This window comes from Gorilla gorilla, chromosome 5 (genome assembly GCF_029281585.2).
Source record: "Gorilla gorilla gorilla isolate KB3781 chromosome 5, NHGRI_mGorGor1-v2.1_pri, whole genome shotgun sequence".
NCBI lineage: Eukaryota > Metazoa > Chordata > Mammalia > Primates > Hominidae > Gorilla > Gorilla gorilla.
This window is the reverse complement of record NC_073229.2, coordinates 136,208,402-136,225,298: the sequence shown is the minus strand read 5'-3', so window position 1 is coordinate 136,225,298 and position 16,897 is coordinate 136,208,402. Positions and strand designations below refer to the sequence as shown.

Sequence of the window (16,897 nt, the reverse complement as noted above, 5' to 3'; positions counted from 1 at the left end):
TAAAAAATTTTAGATTGCAGTTGTTAACAGTGGCCAGAAAAGTTGCATTTTCTCCTTTCCAAAAGAAACTGATATTCAGGATCAGGCAGTGAAAAGTCTAAATATATTTACAGCTTAATCTTATTTCTGTTCAAGAATTAATCTAGAATTTCACTTGCCCTATAATGATTTATCAACTAATGGGCACCTTAGGCTACATTGTCAAATATAGATTAAATTTTTTAAATTTAGTATGTTTTTTTCTCCCCCAAAGGAGTCTCGCTTCTCCGTGCCAGTGCAGTGGTGCAATCTTGGCCCACTGCAACCTCCACCACCTGGGTTCAAGCAATTCTTCTGACTCAGCCTCCCAAGTAGCTGGGATTACAGGCGCACGCCACCACACTTGGCTAATTTTTGTATTTTTTTAATTACAGACAGGGTTTCACCATGTTGGCCAGGCTGGTCTCAAACTCCTGACCTCAAATGATCTGCCCACCTTGGCCTCCCGAAGTGCTGGGATTACAGGCATGAACCACTGCGCCCAGCCTAAAATTTAGTATACTTTTTATACAGCTTTAGCAAGTATTCCAGATTATTTTATAAAATATTTTCTTGTAAATTGCATAATTTTTTCATACACAAAATGCTTAGATGGTAACAAATGTCTGTGTATTATATAATTATAGGATATATTTTAGAAATGAGTTCAATTTTTAAGTTGTTCAAATTTTATGTATATTTTTAGGATAACTTTTTAAAAGCTTCTAATGCCTTAAATAGTGATCTGAGAATAGGCATTCATACTGTTTTAAACAAAGTAGATTTGCCACCATTTTATACTCACTAATTTTTTTATTATATGACAGGATTGACTAACTTTTCCCCCATTTGCTTGGTTTTACAGAATCTTGAGCTCAGAAAATATATCTCCAGGTTCTCTGCAGTTTCTCTGACATACACAAGATGTAATCCACAGCATCTTCCATTTAAATGACCCATCATTTGGGCAATCAAATTGAATAGTAATCATTTTAGACTTATTAGGGATACAGCATCTCTTATCCAAGCATATTCCACAAAAAGTGGGTTTGTAACTCTGAGTACTTGAGCATCCAGAAAAGACAAATTTTTCAGCTTTGGAGAGTTGGAAAGTAGGTTGGCATGTTTTTCCTTTGGGAATCTGAAAAGATACATAAAATGAAGTCATTCTTTAAATTTTATTACAATAGTTGTGAAAACATGTAGAATAGTTTATAGTACAAATATAAGTATTTGGAGGCATTAATAAAAGTTGCTATGTAGTGATTTCCAGCACTCTCTTTACCCTTAAGATCCCCTTCTCATCAGAGGTCTGTCCTCTCTATTCTTCATCATATTATAGCACCTACTCCTCAATGTTTTTTGCTATCTATTCTTGACTCAATTTTACAATAAATAGAAATTTCTGTTTTGTTTAATATCAAGAGCCATGTCTTATTAAATATTTATCTAAGACTTAGCAAATTCCATAACACAGCCCAGACAGTTTTCAGTGGATGCATAGATGAATAATTATCCTAATCTTTCTTTAAAACTGAATTGTCAACTTGCTAATATGATAGAGAATAACTTTGGGGTAGAAGGATTGTGTAGCATTTCTAAAAATTACCCTTTTTGAGACAGACTTACTGCCTCATTCAAGAAGTAGGACCAGCTCTAGTTATACCAAACAATCTTAGGGTAAATATTTTATCATAGTGTTTTAGCAAGTTTACTATGTAAGCGTAGAGCATTTTGGAAATGGTGTGGCTTCCTTCCAAGTTAGTGATATATAACTAAGATCAGGACTTCTCTACTCTGATGTTCATAATACCTATTTTCATAATTATAGTGTAGCAACCAAAATCTTTTATTCATTAACATAGAAAAAAGAAGTTAGAATCTGCTCTGGTTGGTAAAATTTTCCCCACAACATGCAGTTAATACCTGTTTTCCTCTGAAATAGTTTGACTTTAAGCATTATAATGAGATGGTTTTATTTTTCTAAGAACTAAACACCATCCCACCCTCCAAAACACACACATGCTTACTTTTCAGGAATCTCTTAATACTGAATTAAGTTAAATATATTTAAACTTTACCTTTATTGTCTTTAATATATTGCTGTCGCAAGGCTGAATGTAACACAGTCTTTTCTCTTTTCTCATTTCACAGTTGCTGTTTTCATTGGTCACCCTGTTAGATATTCCCATCCCACATGTTCTGGAGCAGGGAGTCCATTTTGTTGCTTGCACAAGACATTTTTTTTTCCAAATAAGTGGGAGATTTCTATAAGCTAAAACAAAGGGAGAAAAGTACATATGTATACATATAAATGTACTCGTATAAATAGATAATTTTTAATCATGTTTAATGTTTAAGAAATCTGAGTATTTTTGTATAATATAACTCAGAATAAAATAAGTTGATGGTCTAATTTATCACTCTATCTCCCTCTTTCCCAACCCCAAAATTAACTTTCAATCAAGTATTACAGTCCAGTCTCTTAGGAGGAATAAAAATACTTTATCTTTGAAAAACTGAGATTTACTCATTTGCATTTTTCTGCTTTGTCTGTCCTCTGAATACTAAACCTAAGCTTATGTTCCTGTTGAGTTGTCTTTTCCCTTGTTCTTGCCTCATCATTTCTAACAGACATTGAAATAAAAATTAGGGAATTTGATCAGAACAGTGTGATCTTAATGTTAACTTTCATAATATGTTAAAATCTAAAATACAAAAATTATAGTTGAGAATGAGACTATCAGTGAGACCAGATTTCTTCCATTTGTTTTAATCTAGTCTTTTAGAAAACTGTCTAATTAATACTACACTGAACTAAACTAATCATTTATATAGAAAGTCATTGCAAGCGTATAATTTCATTCATTCAACTTAATTGTCACACTCCCTATGTTCTTAGGCCCAAAGTACTCTCCAGTTGGCTAAGATTTCAAATTACTTATGAAAAAACAGAATGGGTGGATCAATAGATGGGTCAGTGAGTGAGTAGATAGAGCCCCTCCAATGTCTGCTGCTAAGGAGAAATAGGAGGGGAAGAGAGAATATAAGAGGGTATAATAATGCTCCCATTTCCATGTAAGGTCACTGGGAGCTTCTTGTTATAAATGAATCAGGCCCTTGGCTCATTTTAAGCAAACTACATATTGACTTACTGTCTCAAGGCATTTCCTTAAGGTTAATGTGCATCTTGAAATGGATGCTTTGGGAGTATGGTTGTGATTTGAGTCTGCACAGCAAAATTCTGGCTATATTACTTCAAAAAAATCAACTTAAAACTCGAAAAACACCCAGAAAAAAAAAAAGCCTTCTTCATAGGAAATAGTCTCTTTAAAGTATGTGCTCTATTTTAATTGATACTATGACACTGCTTTCAGTGTTATTACAGTAGAGTCTCTTGCAATTGCACATAGAACTGAGGAGAGGAAGCAGAAACGTGAAGATACCTGGAAGGTAGACAACAGTTTAAAGACCTCAATGCAGGAAGCAGATTAGAAGCTTGGCACACATCTGCAATAAATAAAGGCAGGTTAGATTACCGTGTTACCAGTAATCCCACTTGTTAAACCAAGAGCTGTAGTTCAGGAATTTACCATTCATTAAAAAGCAAGAAAACTAGAAGAGATTTTTTAAACAAAGCTTAGTGTTTGGTGAGCATTGAAAAAAGCATGAGGGCATTATGTCATTGCATGCTTCATACTGACCTAGCAAAAGGTAGATTCCAACCATAGACTATAAATTACTGTCACAAATATATCTAAAAGTATGTGTTTTTGTCATTATGGTTAATTTTAAAAGCCAAATTCCTGTGTGGGCCATAAATATAATTTCACAGTTAAGCGAAGAAGAGACATTAGACTGAACGTATACTTCGTTTGAAACACACCTAGGTCTAAATCATAAATACCAGAGAACACTTCAGGAGATTTTCTTGTTTTACCTGACAAAACACTAACTACTAAGACTGACTATCTGATGCCTCTCCCAACCAAGGTCAAAGTGAATCCACTGAACTTCTCTAACTTCTAAAATGAGACCAACTTGAACTTGATCCGAAGGGCTTCACTTGTGGAAAACTGCTCTAAGGTAGTCTTCCCAGGGAAGTTTATGTGTGGGTTCTAAGAGCCTTATATTGAATGACTAAAATCCAATGCAGAAAACCAACTGTTCTGTACATTTTGAAAACAAAATAAGGACATGGCTTACAATTTCAGAGATTTCAGAGCATTAACAGTGTCATGCTGTCAACTGAACATGTATAGTAAATGCAAATTCACCACAACCTAGTAAATGTTTTTTCTAATTTACTGACAAAACTGGAGTTGCTGAGGATGTTCCTTTCATAGAGTTAGTTTTTAAATATCTAAACTCATTTCTCTGCTTATGGTTGCCTTTATTAAATATCCACTTAATAAAAGTGAACTTATGAGTTGTTAACATATTCAAGTATTCTGCATTTCCATGGCACCTCTCACTAAGCTCTAAACTTTAAGAAAAAGGCATTCTTGATTTCTGGATGAGAACACAGAGATGTGAACAAGAACCAGACTTCGATGTTGCCCCTTTTGAGTCCTTCCTCCTCTATACTTTATTTGCTGGTGGTTTTGAAACTCCTGTTCCCAAAATATGCTGATGCTTAAATAAAATGCTAACTTAGAGCAGACCAGAATACAAGGTTTATAAATATACTTAAGCTGTTTGAAATGGCCAGATACACAAGATGAGTAATGAAGGATCACACTTCATTTTTCTGAGAACATAGATACATGTGTAACCTACTTAAAAATGCCTGTGTGTGTGTGCGTGTGTGTGTTTGTGTGTGTGTGTGTTTACAGAGAGATTAGCAATTGAGCTTCAATTTCAGAGTGAGGGAAAGGACTTCCTATGAGATTTCTATTTTTAGAAATAATATTTACAAGTTCAAAATATGTGTCAGTTCTTAAATATTTTTCAGCAGTAGCCTCCCATTTCTGCCTGTATCACATAGAAATGTTGCCTTTTAAAATTTGGGGAAGTGAATGGTCAAACTTCTTGCCCATAATAGAACAATAAAAATAAGTTGTTCTAGGGTACATGTGAACAATATTTGGTCAATTTTCCTGAGAAGAGGTTAGGAATAAGCAGAGGTGTAAGATTTTAGAAGAGCTTCCTGACCCAGTAGATCTTTTTAAAATGTTTTTAAATGTTTTACCAGAAAATTCTAAAACATTATAAAATTTCCTTTTCAGATATTTATCCCTGTCTAAGGCAAAGATTAAGTAAAATGATACACTCAAACTATATCTCACTCTGACCACCAATCAATAAGTACTTACTGAGTACCTATGATACGTAAAAGGAACATGAAGGAATACCACCAAGGTCATACATGAAAAATAGCTCTACTTCTGAGCACCTGGCATTGTTTTGTAGCTTGTTGAAAGCTGCTGTAGTAATGGTTCCAGGCTACAGTTTGACTGATCAGACTTCTTTCCACCTTTAGCTCCAGAGCAGTGACTGCCAGCCAGCTTTGGTATGAACAGAGGTGTGCATCCAATGGCCCCACTCACACAGAGGCAGCTAAACAAGGGGTTGGGCTGAAACACTTGGCCATTATGATAATGTACCTGGTTGAACTCGCACCCAACAGCTACAAGGTCTGAAAAGAGAAAAGAGCAAAATTGCCAAAGAAGCCATAACCTGTGACAGTCTAGACCTCCAATTATAAACCTAAGAAGAAATGGATCATCTCCTGTACGAAGTATAGCTCTCAACCTCTTAGGTTCCGTTTGGAACCTCCTTCACAGGACATCTGTAGAAAGGTTTCTAAAGTGAGGCATTTTTATTATATTGCAGGCCATAAACCCCACATGGTCACTTCCAGAATTAAGACCAAGTAAAGACCCTGTAAAATCACCATTAAGTATAGCGGTTGATAATAAATCTGAGATAGGTTGATGCCTAGTGAGACAGGTTTTCTCAGGCATCCAACAATAGGCTAGGATATAGTCTTAGGAAGACAGGATAAGTGAATGTCTGAAGAAACTATACGTTAGTTAACTACAGAACCGCAAGGTACTGATGGTTTTTGTTAAGAGATTGCAGGAGAGTTTCCCTTCCTCTGAGGAGTATTCTTGACCTTCTGGATAGGCTGTTCCCCAAGCGTGGTCCTCTAATCCCTTGGCAGTACCTGAGACACTTTTAGGGTATCTGCAAGGTCAAAACTCTTTTCCAAATACTAAGATGTGGCTGGCGTTTTTCACTGTGTTGGTATTTGCACCGGTGCTACAAAAGCAACTGCGGCTAAAACTGAACTGCTGGTGCCTTGGCATGAATCATACTGTAGAGGTAATCTTGTATTTTTCCTTGCCAGGTACTTATACTTTAAAAGGGGTGGGGGGGAGTTTTACCTAAGAATGTCCTTGATGGGACAGCAAAAAGTATTAATTTTATTAAATCTTAATCATCAAATACTGGTCTCTTTAATATTCTACGTGACAAAATAGGAAATATACATAGAATATTTTAGTGCAACAGCTGTCTTGAAACTTCAGCAAACGGCTGTCTCAGGGAAACTTAAGGAACTATGTCACTGGTAAAGTTGTGAGCTGAGCTAACCACTTTTTTAGTGGGAATTTTACTTGAAGAAATGACTGATGATAAACTGGTTATTCAGACTTGTGTATTTTGGAAATTTTTTTTGAAGATGAGCAAACTGAGCCTGTCACTTCAAGGAAAACAACTGTGACAGCATTTTTTGCCAATGCGAGAATTCAAGATTTCAAGGAAAAATTAGAATTTTGGAAAACTTGTATCCATCACTGAAAACTTTATATTTATCCAATATGTAGACTTTTCTGGTGAGGATGATATTAGCGTGATTTTTTTTAGATATTACATAATTAAGTGTATCAATATTTTGAACATCTCTACAACACAGTAAACATTTTTTCCAAATGAACAATGCATAGAATGGCAAAATTATGCATAAGTAAAAAATCTATTCCAAATGGGTCTTGGATAGACCAATGCATTTTAATGTCACAGAGTCGAAAGTTCATTGATATGGTTTCAGATTCCATGATGCAGCTAGTTTTTAAGACACTGTCACTTGCCAAGTTTTAATATAACATCAATAAACAAAAAAGTATATACACAATGATCTGAAAAGCCTGTTAAAATATTCCTCCCTTTTCAAATTACATATCTGTGTGATGCCAGATTTTCTTCACATATTTCAACCAGAAAAACACATAGTAACAGATTGAAAGAAGCAGCAAATGTGTGACTCTAGCTATCTTCTATTGAGCTAGACACTAGAGAGATTTGCAAAAAATGTAAAACAATGACTCTCTTTTACTAAATTTTTCTTTGGAAAATAAGTTATATGTTTTTTCATAAAAACGTTATTCTTATTAATCTGCAATGGGTTTATTCTTTTTAAGTGAATAAATATTTCTAAATTTCTAATCCATCAAATATCAATGGATAAAACCCACATAAAACCTCTTTAGGTCCTCATTAATTTCTAAGAGTATAAAGGGGTAATTTCTAAGACTGTAAAGGGGTCCGCAGATCAAAAAGCTTTTAAAATGTTGCTCTTGATCAGGGATCATCAGGTTTTCTGAAAAGAGCCAACTAGAAAATATCTTAGCCTTTGCAAGCCAGAGAGTGTTTGGTCAAAACTACTGACTCTGCCATTGCAAAGCAGCCATAGACTCTACATTAATGTGCCATGTTCCAATAAAGCATTATTTACAAAAACAGGCTGTTGGCTAGATTTGACCCTCAGGTCATAGTTTGGGGCTCCAGTTATAGATTATCCCCATTCCTATCCTCGTGGCTATGCCCTGTTAAAAGTCTCATCACATTTTGTGTGAAATTACTTATGGAAAGGTCTGACACCTTAATATTTCATTCTCTGAGGACAAGGCCTGTATCTCTTGTTTTTCCTGTTGTGTCCTCAGTTGCTGGCCACAGTGCTTGGCTCTGTAGTGGATGGTCACTAAGTGTTTGTTGGGTTAATGAAATAACCTACCCAGCTTGGGAAAAATGGGTGTCCTGAATGCCATGTTGTTTGATAGGTCATGTTTTCATTATAGGATTCCAATAAATAACATTTTTGAGATCCTACTGAATACCAGTTATTGTGCTAGGTGTTTTATGTCATTATTTTATTTGATCCTCCCAGCAACTCTATAAGCTAGGAAGTACATATTATGTAACTGAGACACACAGAGAATAAACAACTTGATCAAGTGTATTCAGTTAGCAGAGCAGTCAGGACTTGAACCTAGATCCCACATTTTTAACCATACAATACAGTGCTGGCAGGGGCATCAGGCTATCAAGCTTGAGCGCTCTACACATTCAGCCTGACTCCAAAGATAGGCTCTCATTCCGTGGCTCATAACCAAACTTCTGATAGTAATTTGCCTTCCTACTTTGCCTTTTCTACAGACGGACTAAACTGCCCAGGTGACATGAGTGTTTCTCTTCCCTTATAAATTTTATTTGTTTAATCCTAAATAATTTGGCACCCTGAATTAGTGTCAATGTTTAGATAGTCTGAATCAGTCTCCAGAGCTTAGTCCCATAAGGCTGAGGGTCAGGTTGTGGTTTGGGGTGACCTCACCTTCTTTTTTTACAAATCTGCTGAAGTAAAAAGCACAGCAACTTGGTCATTAGTTGGGAAAGCTGAGGTTAAAGTTGTATGTCTGAATACTGGGTATACATTCTAATATTTTTAAGCAGATCATTTTTTGTTACAGAAAAGGCTGAATTCGGATTGTTTTTGACAGTATTAACAAAAGCTGTCATTTTATAGCTCTTTAAAAAGTCAGACTCTAGATAATTCCTTTTATTTTCTATCATTAAAAGCAATTACCTGAGAAGAACTGCAAGATCACCTCAATGCAATGAAAATAATGGGCTTCTGAATGTGTGTAAGCATCTGCTAATTTCACATAGTATCCAATACAATGGAGCCAGTCCCACTGGTGCATGAAAACTAAACCCACCTCATATTTAGCCAAACTAAGCTGATCACTCCAAGCTAACAATTGCAGGAAAAAAAAATTCTGTCTAGACTCAATCTTTTCCAGCAGGTCCAGAAGAAGACACTTACATGCACACACTCCGGTCTCGTACCTAGGCCTGTCTACTGAGTAGTCACAATACAGCCCTTTGTGTGGGTCACAGAGGTCAGCTTCATTGCAGATTTCCCCTGGTTGCTTGGCACAGATTTTACAGCATCCACAGCCATCTCTCACCAGGCTCACTCCAGGAGGGCAACGGGGCTTCTGATGAGGGCATTTGCAGGGCCAGTGACAAAACTGTTTACGCTGAGGTGCATCTGACACTTCTCCAGGCCTTCCTTCGGGTGTTGTATCTAATGGTCCAGTGCCCTGTACCCTGCAGCAGAACTTCATTTGATAATAAAGGTGATGTTAGAAATAGCTTCTCTATGTAATAGTATAACAGGAATAGAAGATTTCCCCCAAACAGGTAGTATACAGAGTGGTGAGTTACAATCATTATAATAACACCTACCAGCATTTGACACAATTACTCTCCTTAAACTATTCTTCACTCAGCCTCCAAGACTGTTGGAGGCTCTTATTCCTCTTATTCCACTCTTACTCCTCCTTCATCACTGACTGCTCCTTCTCACTCTCCTTTGTCAGTTTCTTCTCATCCTCTTAATCTGTAAACCTCAGAGCCCCATGGATAAGGCCTCTAAAGTATCTTCCCTCACTATATCTCTTATCTCCAACTCATACCCCTCTTCTGAACTCAGACTCAAACTGCCTACTTAACATCTCCACTTTGATGTTTAATAGGTATAGCAAATTTAATATGACCAAAAACAAGCTCCCAAGCTTCCCCTTCCAATCTGCTCTTCCACACACTTCCCTATTTGAGCAAATGCCAATATATTTCCAAAATACCTTGAGATCAGATCATGCTTGACTCTTCTCTTTCGTATTTTACATCTAATTCCATCAGTAAATCCTGTTTATTACACCTTTAAAAATACCCACCTTGATCATTTATTGATACCCTCTCTGTTACCATCATAATCCAAGTCACCATTGTTCACTTGGATGATTACAATAGCCTCCTGAGTGTTCACCTTGCTTGCTCCTTTGTCCACTTGACATCCAGAATGATTCTTTTAAAATAAGCCAGTTCATATCACTCTTTGCTCATATGGAGTGACTTCCTCATGGCCTCCCATTTCAATGTAAAATTCAAAGTGCCACCATGGCCCTGCATCCCGTGGTCCCCCCTCCCCACATTACTTTGCCCACTGCCACTCACCCCCTTGCTGCCTCCACACCAGCCACGCCAGCATCCTTGTTCTCTGACTCCAAGCACACTCTGCCCCTAGATATCTTCATGGCTCACTCTTTTACTGTCTTTAGGTCTGTGCTCAAATTTCTCAGTGAGGCCCTCTTTGACCACTCTTTGTGAAAGGGCACCCTATCCCAGTCCTTTCGCCATAGAGTTTACCACCTTTCTTATTACCTACACATTTCAGCTGTTTACTTTCTGATACCTGCACCAAGAATGTGAGCATCTTGAAAACAAGGTCTTTGCCTAATGTCTGTCTTTATGACTGCCATCTTTATAAATCACTTTACGTGGTTATTTCAATCAAACTTCATAGCAACAGCGTGCAGTGGTGATTATACCATGTGATAGGCAGATAATGGTCCCCTCAAAGATGTCCATGTCCTAATCCCTGGAGCCTGTGCATATATGTTACCTAAAACATTGAAGGGGATTTTTGCATATGTGATCAACTTAAGAATCTTGAGGTTATCACTCTCGATTATCCAGGTGGGCCCAAGGTAATCACAAGTACATTGGGTCCACTGGGGAAGGAGGCAGGCACATCAGAGAAGATGTGATAGCAGAAGCAGAGGTAGGAGCGATGCCGTTGCTGAAATGGGTCATGGTCCAAGGAAGCCAGACAGCCTTTAAAAGCTGGAACAGGCAAAGAATGGATTCTCCCCTGCCACCTCCAGAAGGGAGGCAGTCCTGCCAACACTTGATTTTAGCCCTGTAAGACTCATTTTTGGACATCAGATTTCCAGAACTGTAGATAATCATGTTGTTTTAAGCCATTCAAGTTGGTGATTTCTTACAGCAGCAATAGGAAACTGTATACTCCATTTTGTAAATGAGGACCCTGAGACTCAAATTATTTAGGTTGTCCTGTGTGACATATCAAGTAAGTGGTAGAAGAGTGATTTAAATCAGGCAGGCAGGTTCCAGAGCCTAAGCTCTCAACACTTACCCTCCTTCCTTTCCTAGTCCAAATCATACTGCAACCCAGCTTTGATACAGAACAAATCACAAAATCTCTGCATCTATTTCTCCAGCCTAGACCTCATCCCTTAAGCTTACAACTTATTAGTTGCTACTGGACATGTGCGCTTTGAGGTTCTACAAGTACCCTCCCCCGACAAACTGCTCCTCAACTAGCAGTTCCCATTTTAGTGAATGGTGTCACCATCCACTCAGGTACCCTAGTCAAGAAGCTGAAAACCATCTGGATTTCTTCCTCTCCCTCATCCTTCACACGTGAAAGTGTCTGACCTACAGGAAATGTGCAAGCACTTATGCACAACATTCAGGGCCCTCCTCGTGTCTTGCAGTTCTTGTATGCATTAGGTTCCAGAAAGTTAAAGTGCCTGCAGTTCCCTGCATATATGATGCTGTTCCTCCTGCCTGGGACATTCTGCCCAGACCCAGCTCCTTCTTCATCTAGTTATCCTTCAAGGTTCTGTTTCAGTATCATCTTTTCCAGAAAGGTTCCTATAACTTCTCTGCCTTGCACACATTTTTAAACTGAAATTACCCATGTAAGTGCCTATCTCTTCCACTAGCCATAAAGCCACCCAACCTCAGGTGCTTGTGGTTTGTTTGTGAGTATACCACCAGCACCTAGCACAGTGCCTGGCAATTCGCTTATGTAAATAACTCTTAATGTTTATTTGATGGAACTGGGGACTGTTGAATTGATTCCTAGATCTAAGTCCATTTGCAGCTCAAAAATTCTACATTTAGAAGTATCTGTATGAAATTCCACCTAATATTAAACCCTCAGCCTTTTTTCTTACCACTGGTAAAACACATATGCCTCAGTAAAGAGTAACGTTTCAGCTGTGATTCAAAAGTTGCATGCACAACGTGAGAATGGGTTTTGATGGGGAGGATAGGACACTGTTGGGCTTCTGGAGAAGGAGCAGGGGAAAAGGAAACATCAAAATGGAGAACGGAGTAGAAATAGTGAAGCTAGAATCCTAAAAAAATTTTAAACTTAAAAAAATTTTGCCCCCTTCTCAGTTTTGCACAGGTTCAGCTATAGCCACCAGTGATTCAGGATGCCAGGTTCAGTGGCCTCTTTGCTGGTCTCACATCCGTGAACTCTCTTCAGTCCTCCTCTTGCGCCACCTCTCTAAGGCATTTAACTCTCCTCTACCTTGGATTTCATTACATCTGGTCCCCCCAGTCCTCCCCTTACTTTTCAACACACTTTCTCAATCTCCTCCGCAGGCTCCTGTTACCCTGAATTTGACTTAAATTTAGGCCTATTGGTGTTTCATAGCTTTAATGTATTGCTTGCCTCATTCTACACTGTATCTTGGCAATCTCACCCACACCCTTGCCTTCAGTTTTCATCCTATGCAAGTTTCAAAACTAAATTTCCAGCCTGGACTTCTCCACTGAGCCCTGGACCCATGAGCTAACTACCTACTGGACATCTCCACCCAAATGTCCTCCAGGAAATACTCAAGTCCAAAAGTCATCATTTTTCACTCTTCAAAGTTTGGAGTCAGGAAGCTGGATTCATCTAGGTTGTCTTCCTCTCTCTCACCTCCTATGGCCATTCAGTGACCCTCTCCTAGGTATTCTATTGTCCTTGTCTTCCCAGAACTAGATGCTTTTCCCCATTTCATTGCTACTAAGTAAGCACCATCACTACGAGTTCCTGACTGACCTTCCTCCCTCCAGAATGACTTTTCAAGTGCATCTACTATGTTGCCCCTGGAGGAATCTCTTTAAAGAACATGTCTGGTTGTATTACTCCTCTCCTTAAAGCCCATCAGGGGTTCCCCATAGTCTATACTCTGCAGCCTAAACTTCTGAGCCAGTTATCCAAAGCCCTCTCCTGCCTACCTCTTGAGCTTTAGCTCTCACACACTCTCCTTCCATGCCTTGCCATTTGCTGGACTCCCCGGGTTGGTTTTCTCCTCCCTGCTTTTTCTTGTGTTCTCTCTAATGAAATGCACACTCCCAAAACTGCCCCCGGATGCTTCTTTAACTTTCCAGTTTTGAAGCATTTCCAGATAATCTCTGAGGTCAAAAGGTAACACTGTTGAAATCCAAGGATAAAGAGAAAATCATAACAGTAGACTGAGAAAAGCATTACATACTGAAATACATTAAAAATGAGATCTGACTTCTCATCAAAAGACGGAGGAGGAGGAAGAGATGGAGAAGAAGATGCCCAAAGACAATGTTGAAAGGAAAAAAAAACAACCTGTCAACCCAGAATTATATGGCCAGTGAAACTATCTTTCAAAAATGAAGCTGAAATAGCCTGTAATCCCAGCACTTTGGGATGCCGAGGCAGGTAGATCACTTGAGGCGGGGAGTTCAAGACTAGCCTGGCCAACATGGCAAAACCCCATCTCTACTAAAAATACAAAAACTTAGCCAGGTGTGGCGGCGTGCACTGTAGTCCCAGCTACTCGGGAGGCTGAGACAGGAGAATCGCTTGAACCCAGAAGGCAGAGGTTGCAGTGAGCCAAGACGCGCCACTGCACTCCAGCCTAGGCAACAGAGGGTGATTCCGTCTCAAAATAAAGAAAATCATAACAGTAGACTGAGAAAAGGGGGAAGCATTACGTACAGAAGTACAATAAAACTGAGATCTGACTTCTCATTAAACGAAGGAGGAGGAGGGAGAGATGGAGAAGAACAAGATGCCCAGAGACAATATTAAACGGGGAAAAAAAGTCCTGTCAATCCAGAATTATATAGCCAGTGAAACTGTCTTTCAAACATGATGGTGAAATAAAAACCATTTCTGGGTAAACAAAACCTAAGAGAAATTGTTGCTAGCTGATCCGCCTCACAAGAAATACTAAAGGAGGATCTTTAGTCTGAAGATCTTCTGTAATGATAGTAACTTAGAAATACAGGAAGAAATGAAGAAGGCCTGGACATAGTCAAGATGTGGGTAAATATAAAGAATCTTATATTTTTCTCTTTTCCTCAGGCATATTTTGATTGTTTTCAACAGCAAAGTTTCAGGACAACAAGCATCACTAGAATGGTGCAATAGAAAGAATAAGCATTTTGACAACAGATCCGAGCTTTGCAATAGCTCTGTGATCTTACAGAACTTCCCATCATTTGATCTCCTCTGTAATATGGGATTAATAATGACCACCTTGTAAAGTTGTCTTGATAATTAAGATAATAACTAAAGCACCCTTGGGCTGGAGGTGGTGGCTCACACCTGTAATCCCAACACTTTGGGAGGCCGAGGTGGGCGGATCACTTGAGGTCAGGAGTTCGAGACCAGCTTGGCCAACAGGGCAAAACCCTCTCTCTACTAAAATACAAAAATTGGCAGGGCATGGTGGTGCAGGCCTGTAATCCCAGCTACTTGGGAGGCTGAGGCACAACAATCGCTTGAACCCAGGCGGTGGAGGTTGCAGCGATCCAAGACTGCACCACTGCACTCCAGCCTGGAACGACAGAGCGAGGCTCTGTCTCTAAATAAATAAATAAATAAATAAATAAAGCACCCAGCACAGTATTTGGCATATGGCAGATATTCAGTAAATGCTAGGTATTATCAGCTATTTCATGAATTTATGAATTCATAAAAGGCAAAGTTAAGCACAAAATAATCCATTCTTACCACTCTTTGTGTAACACCTTTCTGTGTTTGTTGTTGTTTATTTTGTACACATCTCTCTGTGTTGGAATACTTGCTGTCTAAGAACATCTAGCTGCTCTCAATCCACAATGACAGGCTTTTTCTCAAGAACAGTGGAATAGGAGGCACACAGACAGGGGAGTGAGCCCCTCCACAGAACAGCAGCAATGACCTGGACCACTGACATTCTTGTCATGATTCTTTTGAAATCGTAAATCTCTTTCTATATGGTATAACAATTTGCAATTCCTTGTTTTCTAAGATATATCTACTACTTATGGCCCCAGTCAACTACTAACTCACAGACACACCCATGTTTTCTAAATCACCAGATTTCAAAAGCTCTGTCTCCTGTCTACCGTGTAAATAAATCAACAATTAAGTCACCTTGTTTTCATCTTCTTATTTAAAAAGACTAAGGCAATGAATTGCTCATAGTAAGTTAAACTTCCCTTTGGTCTGTTGCTTGAAATATTTCCAAGCCTCCATGGACTGCTTCCCTTTCAGGAAGTGAGAAACACATGGACTGAGAAAAGACAAAGTAAGAGAATGTTTTAAAAATGTAAATGTTTATTCCAAAGTGCCCCTTTCAAAGAAGGACAGACTTAACTGGAAAAAGTCGCTGTCAAAATTCGTTTTTCCAGGGGCTCTTTGCACATTTTGCAAACAGCAATGGAAAGTTGAGCCTCCGCCTGGAGCTGGCATGGAGAGACACTGTTTCCCACACTGTGCCAGGCTGTGCCTTAGGCTCTGCTACAAAAATATATAGGAAAGCGTGGCGCTGTTCAAACATAGCTAAAGGAGGCTTCGGTGCCATTACCTGAAAGGGAGAAATGTTTTACATTTCTTTCATGAAGCTCATGAACGAACACAGAACTTTATTTGGAAAGAAAAATGGCTTCGTATTTATTATGAAGTAGTTCCACAAGCCATTGATCCTCCCTCTTCCCCCATCTTCGTTTTGTTTAGTTTTGGGCCTGAAGAACTAAGGATGGCTGTAGTCTCCAGAAGGGAAAGAGTCGGGGGAGAGGACTTACCTGTGCCAGGCCAGCAAGCAGAAGAGTGGAGAAGAGGAGCCCCTGCATGTCGCTGGGACCGTGGAGCCACCCTGAGGGGTAGAGAAGTCGCCGCTTGTTCATTGCTCCGGGTACACAAAGCTCCCCTGTCTCCTCTGCAAACCCCACGCTCCTCTGCACAAGAACACACACCCTCTACCTCCCACACTACCAACTTTCAGCCTGCACTTTCATTTTTAAGGATCCGTTTTAATACCCTGTTTACTTTCATGGGACTCTTCTAATAACCTGCCTTCACAGTGAGCGTGTCACAGGTCAGGAGCGGGCGAGCACTTTCCTCCCGGGACTCAGGAGGGCAGGGCAAGTAGTGACTGTTCTCTAAGTGACTGTGTTACCTGTTCCTGCAGAGCAGAGCCTGCCCCAGACAACGGGTGGGGTCCCACGTCATTCCCTTCCTTGCCCTCAGCTTCTCCATCTGTGTTTGCCCTGCTCCGGGTCCTCTCTAGGCTGCTTCCTTCTCCCGCTTCACCCTCACGTACAGAGTGCAGGCCTGATCCCCCACAGCAGCCATCGCAGCCCAGCCCTGGCTTTCCCCCTCCATATTAATGGCAGACTCTCGAAGGACCCTGACTCCCCCAGCTCAGATTCTCTCGGAGGCACCCACAGTGCCCTGGGCTCACCTTTATCCCAACACCTTTCTCATGCCAGGTGGACTGTGAGTAGAAAAAATACAGATGGAGCAGGGGGCGGACTCCTACAGGACCTGGCCTGAGAGACGCCTCTTTTTGTGGCCACAGTTCCATGACAGATGACAATGAAGTTAACCTCCATTTTTCCGGGCCTAAAATAAAACAATTACACTGGTAGCAATCATTCATTTAATGAATTAAGATTAAAAATAAGCCTGGCCAATATGATG

General features: G+C 39.5%; 1 protein-coding gene across 3 annotated transcripts; it reads right to left on the bottom strand.

The window, feature by feature from the left end:
• Positions 1-811: 811 nt before the first annotated feature.
• On the bottom strand, positions 812-16,462 carry CCN6 (cellular communication network factor 6). 3 transcript variants are annotated; one of them, XM_031011883.3, is made up of 6 exons: positions 16,000-16,453; positions 9,125-9,422; positions 5,414-5,656; positions 3,465-3,528; positions 2,100-2,286; positions 818-1,159 (listed from the first exon to the last, which is right to left on the bottom strand). In XM_031011883.3, the coding sequence occupies exons 1-6, from the start codon at positions 16,099-16,101 to the stop codon at positions 878-880; spliced, it is 1,176 nt and encodes a 391-aa protein (XP_030867743.2). In that variant the 5' UTR covers positions 16,102-16,453; the 3' UTR covers positions 818-877. The 3 variants fall into 3 exon arrangements, with proteins under 3 accessions (XP_055247524.1, XP_030867743.2, XP_055247525.1); XM_055391549.2 differs by lacking the exon at positions 3,465-3,528 and having other exon boundaries at positions 812-1,159; positions 2,100-2,293; positions 16,000-16,452; XM_055391550.1 differs by lacking the exon at positions 818-1,159 and having other exon boundaries at positions 2,157-2,293; positions 16,000-16,462.
• Positions 16,463-16,897: the final 435 nt, after the last annotated feature.

Coding starts and splice junctions, on each gene's coding strand:
- CCN6 (XM_031011883.3), bottom strand. CDS start 16,101: ATGAACAAGCGGCGACTTCTCTACCCCTCAGGGTGGCTCCACGGTCCC. Junction 2,287..3,464: donor AACTGTTGTCTACCTTCCAG/GTATCTTCACGT, acceptor TTTAGCTTATAG/AAATCTCCCACTTATTTGGA. Junction 1,160..2,099: donor ATATATTAAAGACAATAAAG/GTAAAGTTTAAA, acceptor GTATCTTTTCAG/ATTCCCAAAGGAAAAACATG.